This window comes from Thermobia domestica, chromosome 12, assembly GCF_964235325.1.
Source record: "Thermobia domestica chromosome 12, izTheDome1.hap1.1, whole genome shotgun sequence".
In the NCBI taxonomy this organism is placed as follows: Eukaryota; Metazoa; Arthropoda; class Insecta; order Zygentoma; family Lepismatidae; genus Thermobia; species Thermobia domestica.
The window spans coordinates 60269860-60287569 of NC_137465.1; the positions used below are offsets into that span (position 1 = coordinate 60269860).

At 38.2% G+C, this 17710-nt stretch overlaps 1 protein-coding gene across 1 annotated transcript in view; it reads right to left on the bottom strand.

Annotated features, from left to right (window-relative positions):
• The window catches only part of Mat89Ba (nucleolar protein 6 Mat89Ba), an 87079-nt gene extending 81095 nt beyond the window's left edge, over positions 1-5984 (bottom strand). Inside the window, exon 1 of the mRNA XM_081733732.1 lies at positions 5828-5984. Within this exon, the coding sequence (XP_081589858.1) occupies positions 5828-5884 (57 nt within the window). The 5' untranslated portion in view covers positions 5885-5984. The remainder of the gene's footprint in view (positions 1-5827) is intronic.
• Positions 5985-17710: the final 11726 nt, after the last annotated feature.

Below are 17710 nucleotides of genomic sequence, written 5' to 3' on the forward strand. Positions count from 1 at the left end.
TATATATATATTTTTCAAGAATATAATAGGTAGAGGTCTGCGCGGATGCGGATATCCGCGGATATATCCGCGGATATTCGCATCAAAATGGGTATTTGCGGATATATATCTCTTTTCTTTGCGGATAGCGGATAAAGTTGCGGATAATGTTTCCTACATTTTCTCTACCTAAAAAAATGCTGTGAATTTTCTGGTAATGGTGGAAAGAGCACTAGAAACATTCGTTTTGAATTAAAAGTTTTAAAACCAGTTGGAAAATACTAAAATAAAAATACAAGTGTGTTTGAAGCTTGTGACTCAGTGACAGCAAAAGGACAAAAAATGACACGAGAGACTTGTCCTTTTATTGCTGTTTTCAATATTTTTAGCAGCCGTTTGGTAGGTGAATGACATCTCTAACTTAAACAGAAAGAAACGACAGGCCCCATCGCAACTCCTCAAGTATCGCTATTTGCTGGGAAAAAAAAGAAAAGAAAAAAAAAAGAAAAAGAATTGCCGCCAAAGCCCCTCTGATAAAGCTGATAATTTTCAGACCATTCGCCTTGAAGAGGAAGAAATGTCTTCAAATGTCTTCAAGTTTTTCTAGCCTGAGAGGTCAGGAACCAAAACCCTAATTTAAAACACCGCATCCCCTTCCATAAACTGAAAACTTGTCAGCAGAATTATCTTTGCCTTTTGTGACAAACTGGAGAAGCGCGTAGGTCACCGAAATAGTAAACAAATCACATCATACGCTCATCTTTCTCCCTCTCTCTTAAAAAAATCTTCACTGTTTCCTTTGAAGTACAGCAGATACTGAATGCACATTTGCGACCCCACAGATTTCTCTCTTCGGAGAGGTGCCATGGACATCAATGAACATTCCGAGGGATTGGAGTTTTATAACAGCAATTGTTTCTCGCTGTCTTTCTTCTTCTGTGTATGTGTATATATGTTCTGAGCCTCTGGTAAAGTAAGAAAGAACAACCAATGCGGTGGGGGCTGCAAAGAAAAGCAGTAAATTCTAAACTTTCTCTATTGCCTTTTCCCGAAATTAACGGTATAGACTTCCTATTTGTATTCGAAGCTATTTTCACTTCTAGTTTCAGTAAAAGCGTGGTCGTGAAAGCTTGTGTTGATTTTGAGTTTAACTTCCCGTTCAGCAGCGAGGCTATATGAGACGTGGACCTACTGATTAACGTGGAATCCGAACCACATGAGCTCCCTCCGGGAATTGAACCCGGGTCTCCCACGCCAAAGGCGCGTACGCTAACCGCTTAGCCTCGAAGGAACTTGGTCGTAAAAGAATGCATTGTATTGCGTTGTTAGTTTCGTTACATTCTTTTTTTTTTTTTAATTTAGTGCAATTACTGGTGCTAGTGTCAGTTCGGGATATTTGGATGTGTTTGCGGTCCTGTGATTAATTTTTATTTCTTAATAACGATTATTTCTATTTCGCCTTTGTGTTTAGAACAAATGCCCCCTTTTTTTATGAGTAATGATCAAGTTTAAAAACTTAGTGACGTGCTCTAAAATCAGTCGATTTAGGGGATATTACCTACATAGCATTATTTTGGTCCAATATCTGCATTTGAAGATATTGGGTAAGTACATAAATCGTTCATTAATTTCTAGTTTGTATCTCCACGGTTTATATTGCATTTTATTTATCGTAGTTGGTATTTGGTATCGTGGTTGGGATCACGAGGACACTGATATAATATATTGTTTCGTTTGATTCAGAAAACTACGTGTATTATAGAATGTAAGTTGTATATATTTGCTACCTCATTATCTGCGGATGCGGGTGCGGATAGAGATGTTGCGGATGCGGGTGCGGATGCGGATAGAGATGCTGCGGATGCGGTACGGATGCGGATGCGATATTTTGTATCCGCGCAGACCTCTAATAATAGGTGAAAGTTCACTAAGCAGTAGCTGCTTTTCTCGCTTCGTACCCTGCAATTAATTGTACAAACCAAAGGTGCCTAAAAACTATAAAAATGCTTTACAGGAAAACAATATGCAAATTATTTAAATCAGTGGTACAATCTACCTTTAATATTCTTCGCGCGTTTAGCAATATTTATTTACATTGCTGTATTTGCCAAAATTACGTTCGTCAGCTTAATCTGATGAAAAGCTGATTTTTCTCCTTGTGTTGTGTGTAATTGTCAGGACCAGATTTACATTTTTCTAAGACCTGGACCAAAGCACAATTCTGTGCCCTAGCCTCTGAAAAAGATTATAATTCTTGTTAGCTTATCTAATGTGTTGCTGGAGAAAAGGTCAGGCATTTTCCCTGTGTTTGTAAATGTAGAAACACTCAAAGCCTTTTTTTTATTTCTTTTATGTTCCGGAGATTATCCGAGTTTACATCAAGTGCAATGGAAAAAGTAGCATTGCAAATTTCGCTCGCTATCAAGTCGAACATGGTGGTGTTATAACTTCCTCGAAACTGTTACATGCAACAGCGTACTGTTCATTTACTAATTACAGGATTTCCAGCCAATGTCAGAATTCTTTTTTTCACTTTTCGACTTTTCGAATAAGCTGATAGGCCCTATTGATAGCAGAAATGGAACAGAGTTAAAATACGGGACATTTCCCTGTCCCGACTAAATTTATGGGCACGCGGGACACTCGGACCCAAAAACGGGACTATCCTGTTTTTTACGGGACGTATGGCAGGCTTAAGCGTAAAATAAATAGTTTTATTGTTGAAGTAGTCATTTCCGATCCTTCTGCGTTTAATTCGGGAATTTCCCGAGCACTTCTTTCACGGCGTGTACATCAAAACTTCCACTCGTACGGAAATTCGAACTCAGCACTTGAAATAGTAAGCGTTACATAGTTTTCGGAACCGGAAAATTTGACAAGAATTTTTACGCTATTGCTGGTTTTGATTCTACAGAATACTTATTTGAAGGATAGCAACAAATGGCTGAACTAAACTGTTATTGTTGGAAAACCAAATTTTAGTTGAAGAAACATGTACTATTAGTACCGGCACCTATGATCATAAACCCGTCAAACGTATGAGTGATAACGTCCCTCGGTGTCGCCGAGTCGACGAGCACACTATTCACGGAAAATATTTTCTAAAGTACAAAATTGCTTATTTTACTTCAAATTGGCTATAAGCATAATCCATACACTAATTTGTTCTATAACTATCTTAAGCTAACTTATTTTTTTAAAAATTCATTTAGTGCATTCAGAACTTTATAAAGGTCTTATATTGAATGTTGTTGTCTACCTTAACGTGAAAGCCTCTAATTCGCCCAAGGAAAATCTGTGATCACCTTAGTTGTTCCAAGGTGATACTCACAAATAGGTCAAAAACCCAGGTGGGTTTTAAAGTGGGTCCAACCCGAAAAAAAACACTGAGTTTTTTCGGGCTGTGTCCACTTGGGCAAACCCTGAGCACAGATGTCGTTTCACGACTCCAGAACCGAGTACCTTGTTTTTGTCTAAATTGTGATAAAGGTAGAAAAAAACGGGCCCTGCGGGGCTTTTAACCCACTTCGCTCTGTCACTCAAAGAACTATGTTTTTATGCCATATCAAGTGTTTTTCCACTATCCTCGTGCATGCGTATACCTACTGTCGACTATGCGCTATATTCCTCTGCTGCGTTCCTGCCCTAATTCGGTTAGCTACCATGGGTGCTTTCTAGTGGCTACCTATCACAAATTGGTTTGTGTTTTTAAGTCGGTTTGTGCACTGTAGTTTTTATGCAATATGTTCACGTGCTGATTTTATACTTATACCTCCTAAACCGTATCTGCACCCATTAACGCAAACCTTCCCCTAGTAAACACTATGTAAGGCAGTAATAGATGTTCCTACTAAGAGAAGTGCATGTAAATATGGCCTCATAAAGCAGGATAGCACGGAAATGCGTAGTTCAGTGTTGCAAAATTTGATTCCATATTTATAATCTGTACAGCATTTAAATTACGTCTTCCTAACCACTTAATTCCCTTACTTGCAGTGCTTTTCACGCACTAGAATTTACCTATGAAGATATGGTATATACACTGTTAATATGTTATTACCTTAATTCAGGGATGGCTGATTTAAACCAAGGTGGATTAAACCAGCTGGTTTTTTCAAAAAAAAACAACTGGTTTAAATCAAAAAACAAAAAAATGTTCGTAAAAGTGTAAGTGTTTGTAAAATCTTGATGAACACACATTTGTGGGTTATCACGTTTCTCTCCCGTATATTATACGTATTATATTCAGACCTAAATTCCCTATTCATTACTCAAAAAGATTATACTACAAAAGCAACTTTTGTTTACAAGTTTATAAATGTTTATTTTGTGATTTTTTTGTAGTTGTTATTATTGTTATGTAATTGCAATCGAAGAAAAATTCTAAATATTGTTTCGTTTCAATGTTAACTATTGATAAAATACATCGAAAATGCCGTACTTTTTGTGTGTGGGGGGGTCATACAGACCCCACGAGAGGCATTTAGTGAAATAAGTATCTTTGGTATATATCTATGTATAAATGAGTTTGAGCCAAAGTGGACTGAAATAATTCGTATCTTTATTCACTTTTCTTATTGATATGCAGATTAAGCCGGTGTATTTCTTTAATTTGGACCAATAAAAGTCGTTGTTAACTAACTTAAACTAAATTCGTTCTTCTGTACTCCGTAGTACTTTGAAATTGTTCATATGTAATTCTGTGAAATGGTTTCACTTGTGCAACTGTTTATCTTTTTGTCCTTCTGAAATGACTCTTGACAGTTATATTAAGAAACATGTAAAGATCAGTACAACGTATTTTTTTTATCAGGATTCCTTCGTGAGTGAGTCAGCAGACGTATCGCATTTGTGGCCAATTAGTCCTGGTTCTGAGTTCAAATGGAGGACAATTTCTCTCGGATGTAACTCGAGAAGCGGTTTTTATTCCGCTTTAAGCTTATGTGACCCCTTCCAGCATAACCCGGTTGTTGCATAATAACATCAAGGCGAAACAAACTTATTTCTGTCCATGTATGATACGAATATATAGAGCAAATCATTTAAACCATAAAAACCTGGTTTAAACAAAAAAAAAAAAAAAAAAAAAAACTGGTTTAAACTAAAAAAAACAGTTTTTGGTTTTTTTTTAAATAAAAACCATGGTTTTTGCCAACCCTGCCTTAATTTGTAATCATTGCACGTTAGAGCCTCATGCTTTCTCTGGAGAAGAGTCGACAGTAAAAACAGAAAGAACATTTTGGTCTTACTTCAGGAGACGGATCTACCAAACAGAAAATGTATAAGTAAAATACGATGTGAAACATTTTTCGTGATGGAATGAGTGTGAATATAAATAATTATTGTCAGTGCACAGCATAATCAAATAAATTTTGAGTGATAGTGAAGGTACTTCTACTATTCTCGTTTATGTGTAGAGCCCACGTCGCTCACGCGCCTGATCCCTACGGACACCTCCTCACTACCACTTGGACCCCCTGGTGCGCTCCTACTCTGACTCGGTTAGATAGCATTCGTGCTTTTAGTGGCTACCTAACACACGTTGGTCCGTGTTTTATGCACTAGTTTTTATGCAATTACGTCTACACTGATTTTTTATACTGAGCCCTCCTAACATCAATCTGCAAGTATTATTATAGCTCCTCATTCAGTGTATGCTCTGTTAAAATAATTACAAAGCTCTAACTTGCCCTGAAAATGTAAAGAATGTGTCAAAATTTGGTAGAACCGTATGCTCGAGTAATGCCGACATTTTATAAAGCATCACAGAACAATTTTCTCGATTTATAGTTTCTTTCCTTAAATCTGAATTCATAATCTTCATTGAAATTCATAATCTTCTACTTACTTTAAATTTTGAGTTCTTCATTTTATAATTATTGCTTCCACTTTCAACTACTCCCATTTAAATCCCTACGCAAACCAGTGTAAATCATTCCCATCAAAAGATTAACCTTGCCCAACAGTTCACACGTGCGCTGTTGTTTAACTAGTGCAAGGACTATTATACACGATATACAGTGATGCCACTCAAAGAAGAACATTTCCCCCTATATTGTGTTTCAAAAGTCCCAAATGTCTAAAACCCCATCACTTAAATAGAATTCTTATATTAGTACTATGTCTTCCTACTAAAAGAGATCATTTATGATTTAGAAATCGGAAAATATATGGTTCTTAATTATAATATGCATAAAACGCGAAAATATCTCCTACAAAGTCTGTAATTGCAAACACATAAGAAGGTACTGCCAATTATCGTTTCTATGTTAGTCAGGGTTATAAGTCGTGATCCTTAAAGCTCGAAGTTTCGGAAAGCAGTGATGTCAACAGGCTCGGCTCGAGCCCTGAGCTACCACCTCAGCTCGAGTTCCGGCTTGATTTAACTGAGCCAACAGCTCAAGTCGGCTCGATTGGAACGAGCCACCGGCTCGGTTCGACTCACTTGCGATGAGCAATCAACTCGGTTCAGGTGAGCCACCGGTTCTGTTGCGATGAGCTATCCACTCACTTCGACTCGGCTCGAGCAGCTCGGTTGAGATGAGCCATTAGCTCGGTTCGAGTAGGCTCAGATGAACCATCCTTTCTAGCTGGCTCGGTAGACGAGATATATGAGCAGTCTTTCTGAGTTCGGCTCTGTAGTGAAAAAGCCGTGAGCTGACCCATTTAAACCAATTGTACCATTAGAGTATGCACGTTTCATTCAACAAATTCAAAAGGATCGAGTTGGGTCGCTTGAGGTTAGATTGGATGTAGCGTTTATGGAACTGACTTTATGTTAGGCTTAGTGAGTTTTCTTGTATCTGGCCTTTCCTTAAAGAAATCCTTGTTTCGGTTGTAAAGACGACTGTTACGAAACAAAGTTCTTGTAAAGTCAAATGTAGATTTCCAACTCGATAAATTTCTTGTATATCTATCTTGAAGAATTAATGGATTTAAGTAGTGTTTAATAGATTTAATCGGTTGGGTGGGTAAGGCCAAGATTTTCTTGCCCCTCCTTTGGTTATGATCCGAGTTCTCTAAATCAGATCTTTAACTTTAAGAGCTTTCTGAGCATACAGAAAACCAACTAAAAAAGTAATAAATTTTCTGCTGCCGCTTGTTGAAATCGAAAGCAAGCTAGTCGAGATAGTGAGTCAACCTGCTCGGCTCGAGCACTAAGTCCCTTCAACTGAGCCAACAGCCTGAGCTGGTTCGGTTGGAATGACCCATCGACTCGAGCCGGCTCGGGTGAGATGAGCCACCGGCTCGGTTCGGCTCTGCTCAGGTGAGCCATCGACTCGAACCGGCTCAGTTGCGATGAGCCATCGTCTTGACTTAGGTGAGACATCGTATCGAGCCGGCTCGGTTGGGGTGTGCCGTCGGCTTGGCTTGGTTCAGCCGAACTGAGCCGAGAGTGCGAACCGGCTCGACTCTCTTCTCGCTTCGGCTAAGTGGTGACCAACAGTCTTGGGAAGTAACGTAACGCGTAAGTAACGTTTCCTAGTAACGCTTTACATTTTTTTCCAAAGTAACTGTAACAGTAACGCGTTACAAATTTTTAAGTAACGTACGTTTCGAATGAGTAACTACAATATATGTATATTTTTTTTTTTTCGGAAACAAATGTTTCTTTTCTGTAAGTGAATTTCTCAGAATGAAACAATCGAGCATGAACTACGTATGTCAGTGACCGACAGTCACAGACACACAGAGAAAGAGATAAGTTCGTACTGCCACTTGATCGTAGTGCCGTTTTTGGAATATGAGGACAGCCTTAGGAAAATCACGTGTACTGATTGCAAGCACCTGGAAGATTTTGTCGTAGATTTTGACAGCTCCAATCAATACATTCAGTGAGTGAACTAGGAGTGCAATGGTAGTCTAGTTTCCTTTGGTTGTGTTTTTTATAAAGATGGAGAACGAAAATATTTTACTTTTCGAACATTTGAAAGAATACTTTTTTCTTAAGAACTGAGGATGATGGTGGACAGAATTTAAAAGTAAAGTGTCTGAAGTGCCCCGGTGGAAAATATTTATCAACAACTAGGGTGCCATAATAAACTGGAATAGTGATGTCGTCATTTCTTCTTCGTTACCATGGTGATCGTCATGTTTTTTTCTAAACAAATGTATGAATAGATAGGAATGCTATGAAGTATACTGTTAATAAGAACACACAGTTAATAATAATTTTAGAATATTTTGAGTACAAAATAAAGTTGGCAGGAAAAATACAGATTAAGAATATGGGTCCACTATTTAGAAAATGTACGATTAAATTTAGCAATTAACGAAGCAACACATAAGGAACCTTTTTCTACAGGAACTACATCTCTAGGTAATCTGACAAGATAGAAATTGTATAAGTGATGACAGCGCCATTACCACGCAATGCACAATGAACAAAAGCAACTATACCCAATGTAAAAACTCTATGGAACAGACTGATGAGCTGTCGGCACAGCGAAAATAGAACAAACATATTTGTTCTGAAAATTTTCAATCAGGACCAATTTCGGATCGGTTAACATGCATAGGATCTGTCCTTGTATTTCCTACTTACTTTAAAAATATATACTGATAGTACAACAAGAAAACATCCAATTATGTATGGTTCAGCATGTTTTAAACACTATTTCTGTAGACCTAAACGTTTGTAATGTAATGTGTGATACGGATGGTACTAAATAAAAATTTTCCAGCATTATTTGAATTTAATATCCCATAATAAATAAGCTAAGTATATTGACACTTAACGTAACATCCAAATGTATAAATAGGTTACACAAAATCCACGATATCAGGGGAAACATTTCACTTTCAACGCTTAACATATTTTAACAGCTTATTTACCTAATTGCTTGTTCTTCTATCTTTTCGTACTTTCATTCATTGAATATTTTTAAACATATGCAAGGGTTGCTTTTACTCTAATGTTTGCAATTCGGAAGTTAACGCGTTACTGTTTTCGCTTTGTACTTAGGTTCTTATGCCATGTTGTTTAGGAAAAAAAAACTACGATCACCATGGCAACGAGACGGATGTGACGTCACACTATTTCAGTCTATTAACGATTTACAGTAAGGGGTTAATTTGAATAAACTGTGTTCTGATGAGCAGGCCTACTTTATTACTAGAAAATAGTTAGCTGATGGCATGTAATATTGGAGTTCTTTCAGATAAGTTTGCTTATCCTAGAGTCCCGTTGATTATAGAGTTTGAAACTAGCTTAAAAATCATGTATCGATTTTAGAGTTACTGGCAAGTTTAGATTCACTCCCAGTTCATGTGTTCTCATTTTATTAGTTGTAGTGTAATGTTTCTCTATATTCTGTATTTTTAATTTTACATAACAACATTGTTATTATTATATAATTAGTTTAGCAGAATAATAATAAACAACCATTTTTTCTAACGCATGAGTACGAGTCTAGGTAAAACTCGACTAGACTCGAATTCAAGTCGAGTTTCGAGTTCAGTCGAGTTTGATAAATGGCTCGTTCGTTTTAACTCGTCTTGAAATCATGACCTGATTACAATGGAAAACGAAAGCCATGAGAAATGTAAGCTAAACAGTAATATGGAATACTTTTAGTGTTGCTTACGAGAAGAGACACTGCTTGCATCTCGTCTCGTCTCGATAGCGAGACCACAAGAGATTTTTTTTTATAACAAGCTCAGCTTGGCTCGGCTGAACTGAGAAGATGCCTCGAGTCGGCTCACTTGGGGTGAACCATCGGCTCGAGCTGGCTTAGTAGGGATGAGCCATCTGCTCGGTTCGGCTCAACTGAGCCGAGTCGGTTGGGTGAGCTGTTGGCTCGGCTCATTTCTCGGTTCGGGTCGATAGTGAATGAGCTGTGAGCGAGCTGGTCGAGTCGTTGACAATTCTAAACCCAGGCCGAGCAGTTTTGAAAATATTTGGCCAGTGCCCTATAACTTTTAATAGTGTTTGGCTCGAGCCCGAATACTCAACCTAGACCCTCAACCCAAATTCAGAAGCTATGAACAATGTCCTTGACTCCTAGACTTCACGACTACCGAGGTTGGCAATCAACTAGTTTTTTTAGTATTCGAATACAAACCACCTATCTTTCATGTTTATATACAGTGTTGTTATAATTAATAATAATAATAATAATAATAATAATAATAATAATAATAATAATAATAATAATAATAATAATAATAATAATAATAATAATAATAATAATAATAAAAGTTGTAGTAGTAGTAGTGTCATTGATAATAATTATACTGTCTATGTAATATAATTGAAGAATGTACTCGAAACTACACACCGGATTTGGCTCAACTCAACTCGAAACTCGACCCCAATTCGAGTCGAGTTGGAGGAAATTTTTCGAGCCTAGTTCCCGGTTCGAGCTCAAAGATGTCTGTTTTTAGTCGAATCGAGTTTCAAAGAAAACTCGCTCGAACTCGCTCGTGTCCATCTCTACGAGTAACGCAGTATGGCATTTTATCAATGTTACATTATATGAAAATGTTCATATATCAAGTGAAAATTTGTCCTTGCATTTACATAAAGCGATTCAGAACGTGCAATAATAATAATAAGAAGAAGAAGAATAAGAATAAGAATAAGAATAAGAATAAGAATAATAGCGGTAGAAATAGTAGTATGAAAAATTGAAGTTATAATTTTTTCACATTTTTAAAGTTTCGGACCTAAAAGTAACGAGTTAGTAACGCGTTACTTTCGAAGTAAAGTAACAGTTACTTTTTTGTTGCAAGTAACGCGTTACATTTTAAAAGAAAGTAAAGTAACTTGTAATGCGTTACATTTTTAAAAGTAACTTACTCAACACTGGTGACCAAGCCGTGAGCCGAGTCGCTCGAGCCGTTGACAAAACTATCCGAGAGATTTCCAAAAAGTGTCGATTCGTTCCAGGGAGCAGTCTGAAGTAACGTACTGGCAGTGCTGATAGTTTTCGAGAACAGTTGAACATATAACGGAACTGATTGAAGTCGTGTTCATGTTCAATTATCAAAGAAAATTGGGGTTTACTCACAATTCCATTACCAAGGGCTTCAGAAAGTAGACGTTGAACAATAGGTGTAATAGGAAGTAGTCTTCAAGATCTATCTATAGGTACTGTTACTTTGGCCTTAAAGCCTCAGAAGTGGGTCAAAAGAGGGCAGCAAAAGTAAGGCGGTCATTCGTGATTTAGAGAAACTGAAAGGTTTTAGGAATAGAATCAATGTATGAATAAGATCAGTATGTAACCGCATTTAACATGTGTGAGAAGCATTCATAGCGGATCGGCATAGGTAATGGATCGATGACTTGTTCGAAACTAGATACCTCAAAAGAAAACACAGGTAGACGAAAGAAAAAGTATATCTAGTACAGAATCTCTTGAGAGCTTGCATATGACATGCAATTTGTTCCTGGGAAATTTAGGAAGAGCGTGGAACTACTATGAGATCATTATACACCGTGTAAAAGCCTTCGTTGGTTGATTGATGGTGGTTTAACGTCATTTTTCAGCTGCGAGGCTATATGAGACGTGGGTCTACAGTTTAAAGTGGAATCCGAACCACCCTTTCCAGATGCTTTCCCACCATGAATCAAACTAGAGACCCTTGATAGCAAAGGCGTGCGTGCTAGCTACTAGACCAGCGGTGAGGGCATTTCCACCTTCATTGTGATGGCAGCCCACGTCCTTTGCGGTGCTTGCGTGACAGTGTACACCAAGGTGGATCAAAGCAAGATTGCATTCAGTTAGTGCTAAACATTTAAGCAGAGAGATTCGTTGCTCTGATTTGTAAAATTGGTTTATTTACATTTGTGCGCACAGATGTTTTGAAATAGCAGTTTGTTTACATTTGTGTGAGTAGGTGTTTTGAAAAAGCAATTTGTTTACATTTATTTGCATAGGCTAGTATGGGTCCAAGTTTCTTTAAAGAATCCTCTAACCAAGTCTGTTTGAGAGCTTTCTAATTGGGCTAGCTTCTCAATTAGTCAAAAAGGAACCACCTGCCCAAAGGCTGTACCTTGACTGCGGGCTCCAAAGATCTCATCAAATAGACTAGTGGAGCTTATCAAAAGTATAGGACGGGTAACGCTACAAGAAGTGCTACAACAATCAATACAAGCAAACTCAGGTATCAAGGTCATCTTCATCTGCCTCTTCAGATCTAGCATCATCATCCAACAACGCAAAAGCCTCAATCAAATTGAGAATCACGTGCATCGCAGAGCCTCACCGCTCTTGTGTTTGTTACTGAGAGAATCCTCAATTCCTCGTCTGTGTTCCAAAGGATGCAAGAACTCACGAATTCATATTCAGGATGCAAGTTTCTCATTTGAAAGAAAACTAAGTGCTGCAGCACACATCTCACTCCAGATCAGTTCTTGTGTTCAGCATCACTCCAGTCTTTGCTTCAAGCTGTTCACGCCGTCACCTCTATTTTTGCAGCATCAGAGTTGGAATCGCTGATCTTTCGCTTAGATACAGTGCTGGCTCAATCCATACAAAGTGGCGTGACGGCGTGAAGACGTGGTTGCTCGATCATCTCCAGAAATTACGAAACTTTCAGTGTGACGAACCTTGTGTATGAGAAGGTCAATAACACTATTCACGTCGTCGTATGTACAGTACAAGTGTTTCTGAATGGTGGCCATCTTTGTTGTCGGTGGATTTTTTTTTTTTTTCAATTCCACGTGTTAACGAAAACTACAGTTGCTCAGGACGCACGTATCAGACGAACTCCAAACAGAAACGAAGAGAGACTGAGGTACACGGAGTACATATACTCTTGCTTCTAAATAAATATGGAGGGTTGCAAAACAATACATGAAATCACTAGATAAAGTACTGAAAATTACACTTTTAAAGGGGCTGTAATTTGGAATGGCATGAAGGGGAGCGTTCTTAAGTTTTGTGCTGAATACTATTGCATGTAAAGAGTCTTGCAGAAATATCCACAGCTATGATACTACTAGCATCGTAGATCTATGGGGCTCCGAAAGTTGAAGTTTGTAATGCCATGATGATGCCATGTTTGGGGCGTAATATCTCAGGAGGGCAAAGTGCTAAAAATTGCTGCTTAGGCTCAAAGTAATTCTGTATGTGAATAAACAATGACTGCTGCTAAAAAAAAAAAAAAAAAAAAAATCATGACTGATGTTACATGGAGAAAAAGTAAGGACATGGTAAAAACGCGAAGAGGTGCAAAAGCTTGCGAGTGGCGTTAGCTCCATGATCATGGCCACGTCTACGGTGTGAACAATTTATCTTTACCATCCGCATTAACGACAAATCAAAAGAGCGAGAAAAGCTAAGATTTGCACTAAACAAGTATAAGGAGGGGGACATCTTTGTATGTATTAAACAGAAATACTCAACAAACAGTGTTGCCAACCGAATATAAAGCTGTATTATTCTCAAATGGCACTACGTCAGATTATTACATATTTCAAATTAACGTGTTAAATGTAAAATTAAAATAACACTTTTATTATCCAGTGTTGCAAACTAAGAATGTTATAGTACCACAAATATCCAAACCTCGGAAGCCTCTAACGCAATTACAGCATAACGGAGATGCACAGGATAATGCACATCGAAAGCACTTTAGTGTTGGATACTATTGTCATGGTATGACTTGTTTCGAATAAATAGGAACGAAATTACCAGGGCCTGATAATTTTAATTTTTTGAAGGCATTTATTTCGAAAAAAAAAATGCTGAAATATGTATCATATCTAATTACTTGCATGGTTTACAATGAATGTGTAAATTATTTTAACGTTTACACCACTTCGATATCTCAAACCGTTCTGGAGATATGATAAAAATTGCTGTTTGCAACACTGCTTAAATCAAGTATTTGCGAGAACTTATTGTAATTACAGCTACTAAAATCTATTGCTGTAATGAAATGAAATCTTTGAGTTTTACGTCCCACGATTATGCCGTTTAGGCTAAAGGAGACGGTGATGATGAGTAATGAATGAAAATGGTGAAATGAAGAAAGTGGGAGGAAACGGGAGAACCCCGAGAAAACCCACGCACACGATGTTTGTCCACCACAAAGTTCACTTGGCGGGGGCTGGGATCGAACCCGGGACCCCAAGCACCAGAGGTGAACGCTCTACCACTGAGCCACCGCGGCCCCTATTGTTGTAATGCTATAGAAGACAAGAGAAACAACAATCATTTTAAATATTTTCCACAAATACGCCATTTTCAACAACATAGGATAGATAGGTGTAACGCAACCCAGGGATATTTCGTTCTCGAAATACTCTGTTGCTTGTCTTAACTAGGGATATTTCGATTACGAAATGGTCCTACAATAACTTTTGTAACACTTTTAGTTGCATGTGTCTTCGATAAATAGGAGTGAAGAAATAGACTTCTTCGTAAACCCTTACGAAAACGCTTTAAATGTAGTTTAAAGGTTAAAGGAAATTACCTCCGTAGTTTAAAGGTTAAAGAATTTACCTCCGTAGTTTAAAGGTTAACTTCCGTACCTGAGATTGGATTTCAATGTAGGGATGCGCACGAGTCGAGTCGAGTCGAGATTTAAGCCTGTCTCGACTCGACTCGAGAAAATGCTGTCTCGACTCGTGTCTCGACTCGAAAATATGTTTCTGTCTCGACTCGTGTCTCGACTCGACAGTCTCTGTCTCGACTAGACTCGAATTCGAGTCGAGACGTCTCGAAATTCGAGTCGAGACAAAATATACGAGTTAAAATATACGCACATATCAGCCAGAATATTATGACTATCTACCTAATTGTCCGTATGTCCACCTTTGGCACGGATAACAACGGCGAATGTTCTTGGCATGGACGTAATGATCCTTTGTGGGTCGCTGGAGGGAGTTGGCACCACATGTGCACACACAGGTCACCTAATTCCCGTAAATTCCGGGGAGGGGGGCGATGCGCTCTGACGTCATGTTCAATCACATCCCAGATGTGTTCAATTGGGTTCAGATCCGGCGAGTTGGGGGCCAATACATCACTTGGAACTCGCCCCTGTGTTCCTCGAACCACTCTATCACACTCCTGGTCTTGTAACATGGTGCATTGTCGAAAAATGCCACTAACGTTGGGAAACATGGTCGTCATGAAGGGGTGTACGTAGTCTGCAAGCAGTGTGGTTGGCCTTCGTGGTGCTTTACTCGAGCTCCACGCTCCACTAGACACATGGATGCATAAGGGTAACCATATCGTTGGGGGTGGGGCAAAACATTCGTGCACACACACACACACACATTATATATATATATTATATATATACCTTTGTCGACCCACTTCTGGATTGAAGGTCTCTCAAATTCTTTTTACACTATCTATTTTCGGCAGTCCGTTTCTACGTTACTCCACAGTGCTTCCTAATTTCGTCACACCATAATGTATTACAACGTTTTCTAGATCCTTTTTTCCCTTAGGATCCACTCAAGGATGCTTTTCTCCACCTATCGTCAGTTCTTCTTGCAATATGACCAGCTCCCTGACACTTGAGTCCTTTTATTTTCGCGATGATATCGGTCACTCCTGTCATCTTCCTGATCCATGTATTTTTTTTCTATCTCTTCGGGTTATTCCAAGCATACATCTCTCCATGAATCTTTGAGTTGTATATGCTCTCTCCCTATGGAAGTTTAAGAAAGATCATTATACATTAACAACTGATCACAAAAAGTTGTGAATTCAACCAGGCGTAGATTTTAATTCCTATTTTAGATTGGAAGCAGCAACATACTTCGAATTATTGCCTTTGGTATAAAAAATCGATTATAAATTTTGAATTTGCGGTGGCAAGCTACATGGCATGAGTGTGAACTGCGATTCTTCTTTTCTTTCATTATTAAAAGACAACAAGTTTTATTTATTGACTGTAAGATTCACAAGCTGTAACTAGAAGTATATAATATACATTGTTCACTTGTGCACGTGTAAACTTCTCTTAGTTTCGAAAAAAATATATTCACAAATTTCCACTTAGGCAGGTAGTCTTCGACCTTAAATTGTCACTTCTAGAAACCAATCATACATTTGCTTCTAATGTTTTAACCAAATATGTAGCATCGTAGTTTCGAGAAACCCTCTCTAATTTTGGATCATCATTGTGTAGTTGGAGTGTGGGAATGATATAAATATTACTCAGGCAGATATCCAGCCTAACTTTATGTCAGTTTTTGCGGATGAGACCTAAAATTAAGCCTTTGCCTCTGTGCTAAAAATTGTTTTAGTCAATAGCTGGAACGCCTTTCCCTAGAATAATGTCGCGGAACACAATGGCGCAGAACGAAAAGTTCTAAATTAGTTTTTGTCGTGCTTTAATAGGGTATTAATCTGCTTAAAATATGACAATAATAAACTGAAAAGATACAAATTTGGAGCGAGACAAGTACAGCACAGGAACTGAATTCGGACACCACACTGACTTACTGGAGCGCAGACCTGTTTCGTTCTGGCCTATTTTAAGCCCCGCTTAGCCAATCTTTGCCCAATCCCTCATATTGACCTGAGCCTTAAATGTTCTTAAAGAATTACCTGGAACAACCCATCAGCACAATATCCACATATTCGTTTACCCCAGCTCATTAATAGTGTTTCTTTCAGAAAAAATTCCCAAAGAGGGTATTTTGAAAGTAAAGAGGGGAATTATAGTTAAACATATGTTTCTTGATATCCTGATTTTCCATTCTCTGAAAATTTGCCTGAAGGGTATTTTGCACTTGACTGTGTGTGTATGGAAGGGAAAGCCTCAGCTCACCCACTGAAAGAAATACTGCTTATCAATAACACAAGGAAATCACAATATTAAGAAATCCAAACAGTAGCCAGTAAATATTACATTTATAATTTTGATTTAATAAATGTAATGATATGGAAACTGAACTTCAACTGTTAATGGGGCTGGAGCCGTCTTCCTCGAAATGTTGCTTCTGAATCAACTTTGTCGATAATCTGAGAAACGTTAATGTAGTAAGACCTTTTTGTGCACAACACAGCTAAACTACGAAATTTTCCTTAACCCATAGTGCTACAAACGTATGTTTTTAGCCGTCTCAGGCACGAAAAGGAACGTTCACTGGTTGTGGAACTGACAGGCACGGTTAGAAAAATCTTATAAACTTGGTTCAAGTCTGGGAAGCATTCGTAAAGATTCAATTTTTAAAATAAATTTAGAAGCGATGAAAAATCATTTTCAGTCTGTCTCTCTGCACCCAAATTGGAGAAAACTGTTAACTCTGATGTCAGCTCAACTTTAAGGATTGTGTAGGTGATTCTGGCAATTGTGATACTTTCTGCTGATGGCTTGTGTTGATTCAACACGTCGTGGAGGGAATGAAGAACCTATATATCATTTTCTTTGAACTTTTATTGCTAATATCTGCCACAAGGATGTCAATAACGGAACAATACACTTCGCGTCTGTAATATTCAGCTGCTGTCTCACACTCGAAGAAGTATCACCACCATCCAATGCTCATGGGATTCGTCTTCTTCATGGAACGTTCGGTGCAGTGCATCCCATGGTTTCTACAGTTTCTTCTGTTTTTGTCCACAGCGTTTTGAAACTTTTCCCACTCCGTAAGGACTGAAGGCTGCAGATATTGGCTTCGACAAATTTTTCACAGTAGAAAAATTGGCACCTGTATTCTGTATGTGCATGGACAGTTGATTCGTGTATTCAAGAACACGTCTCATCAGTTTAAGACGAAACAAAAATAAAAAGTCATGAATGTTTCTTAACATGGAAT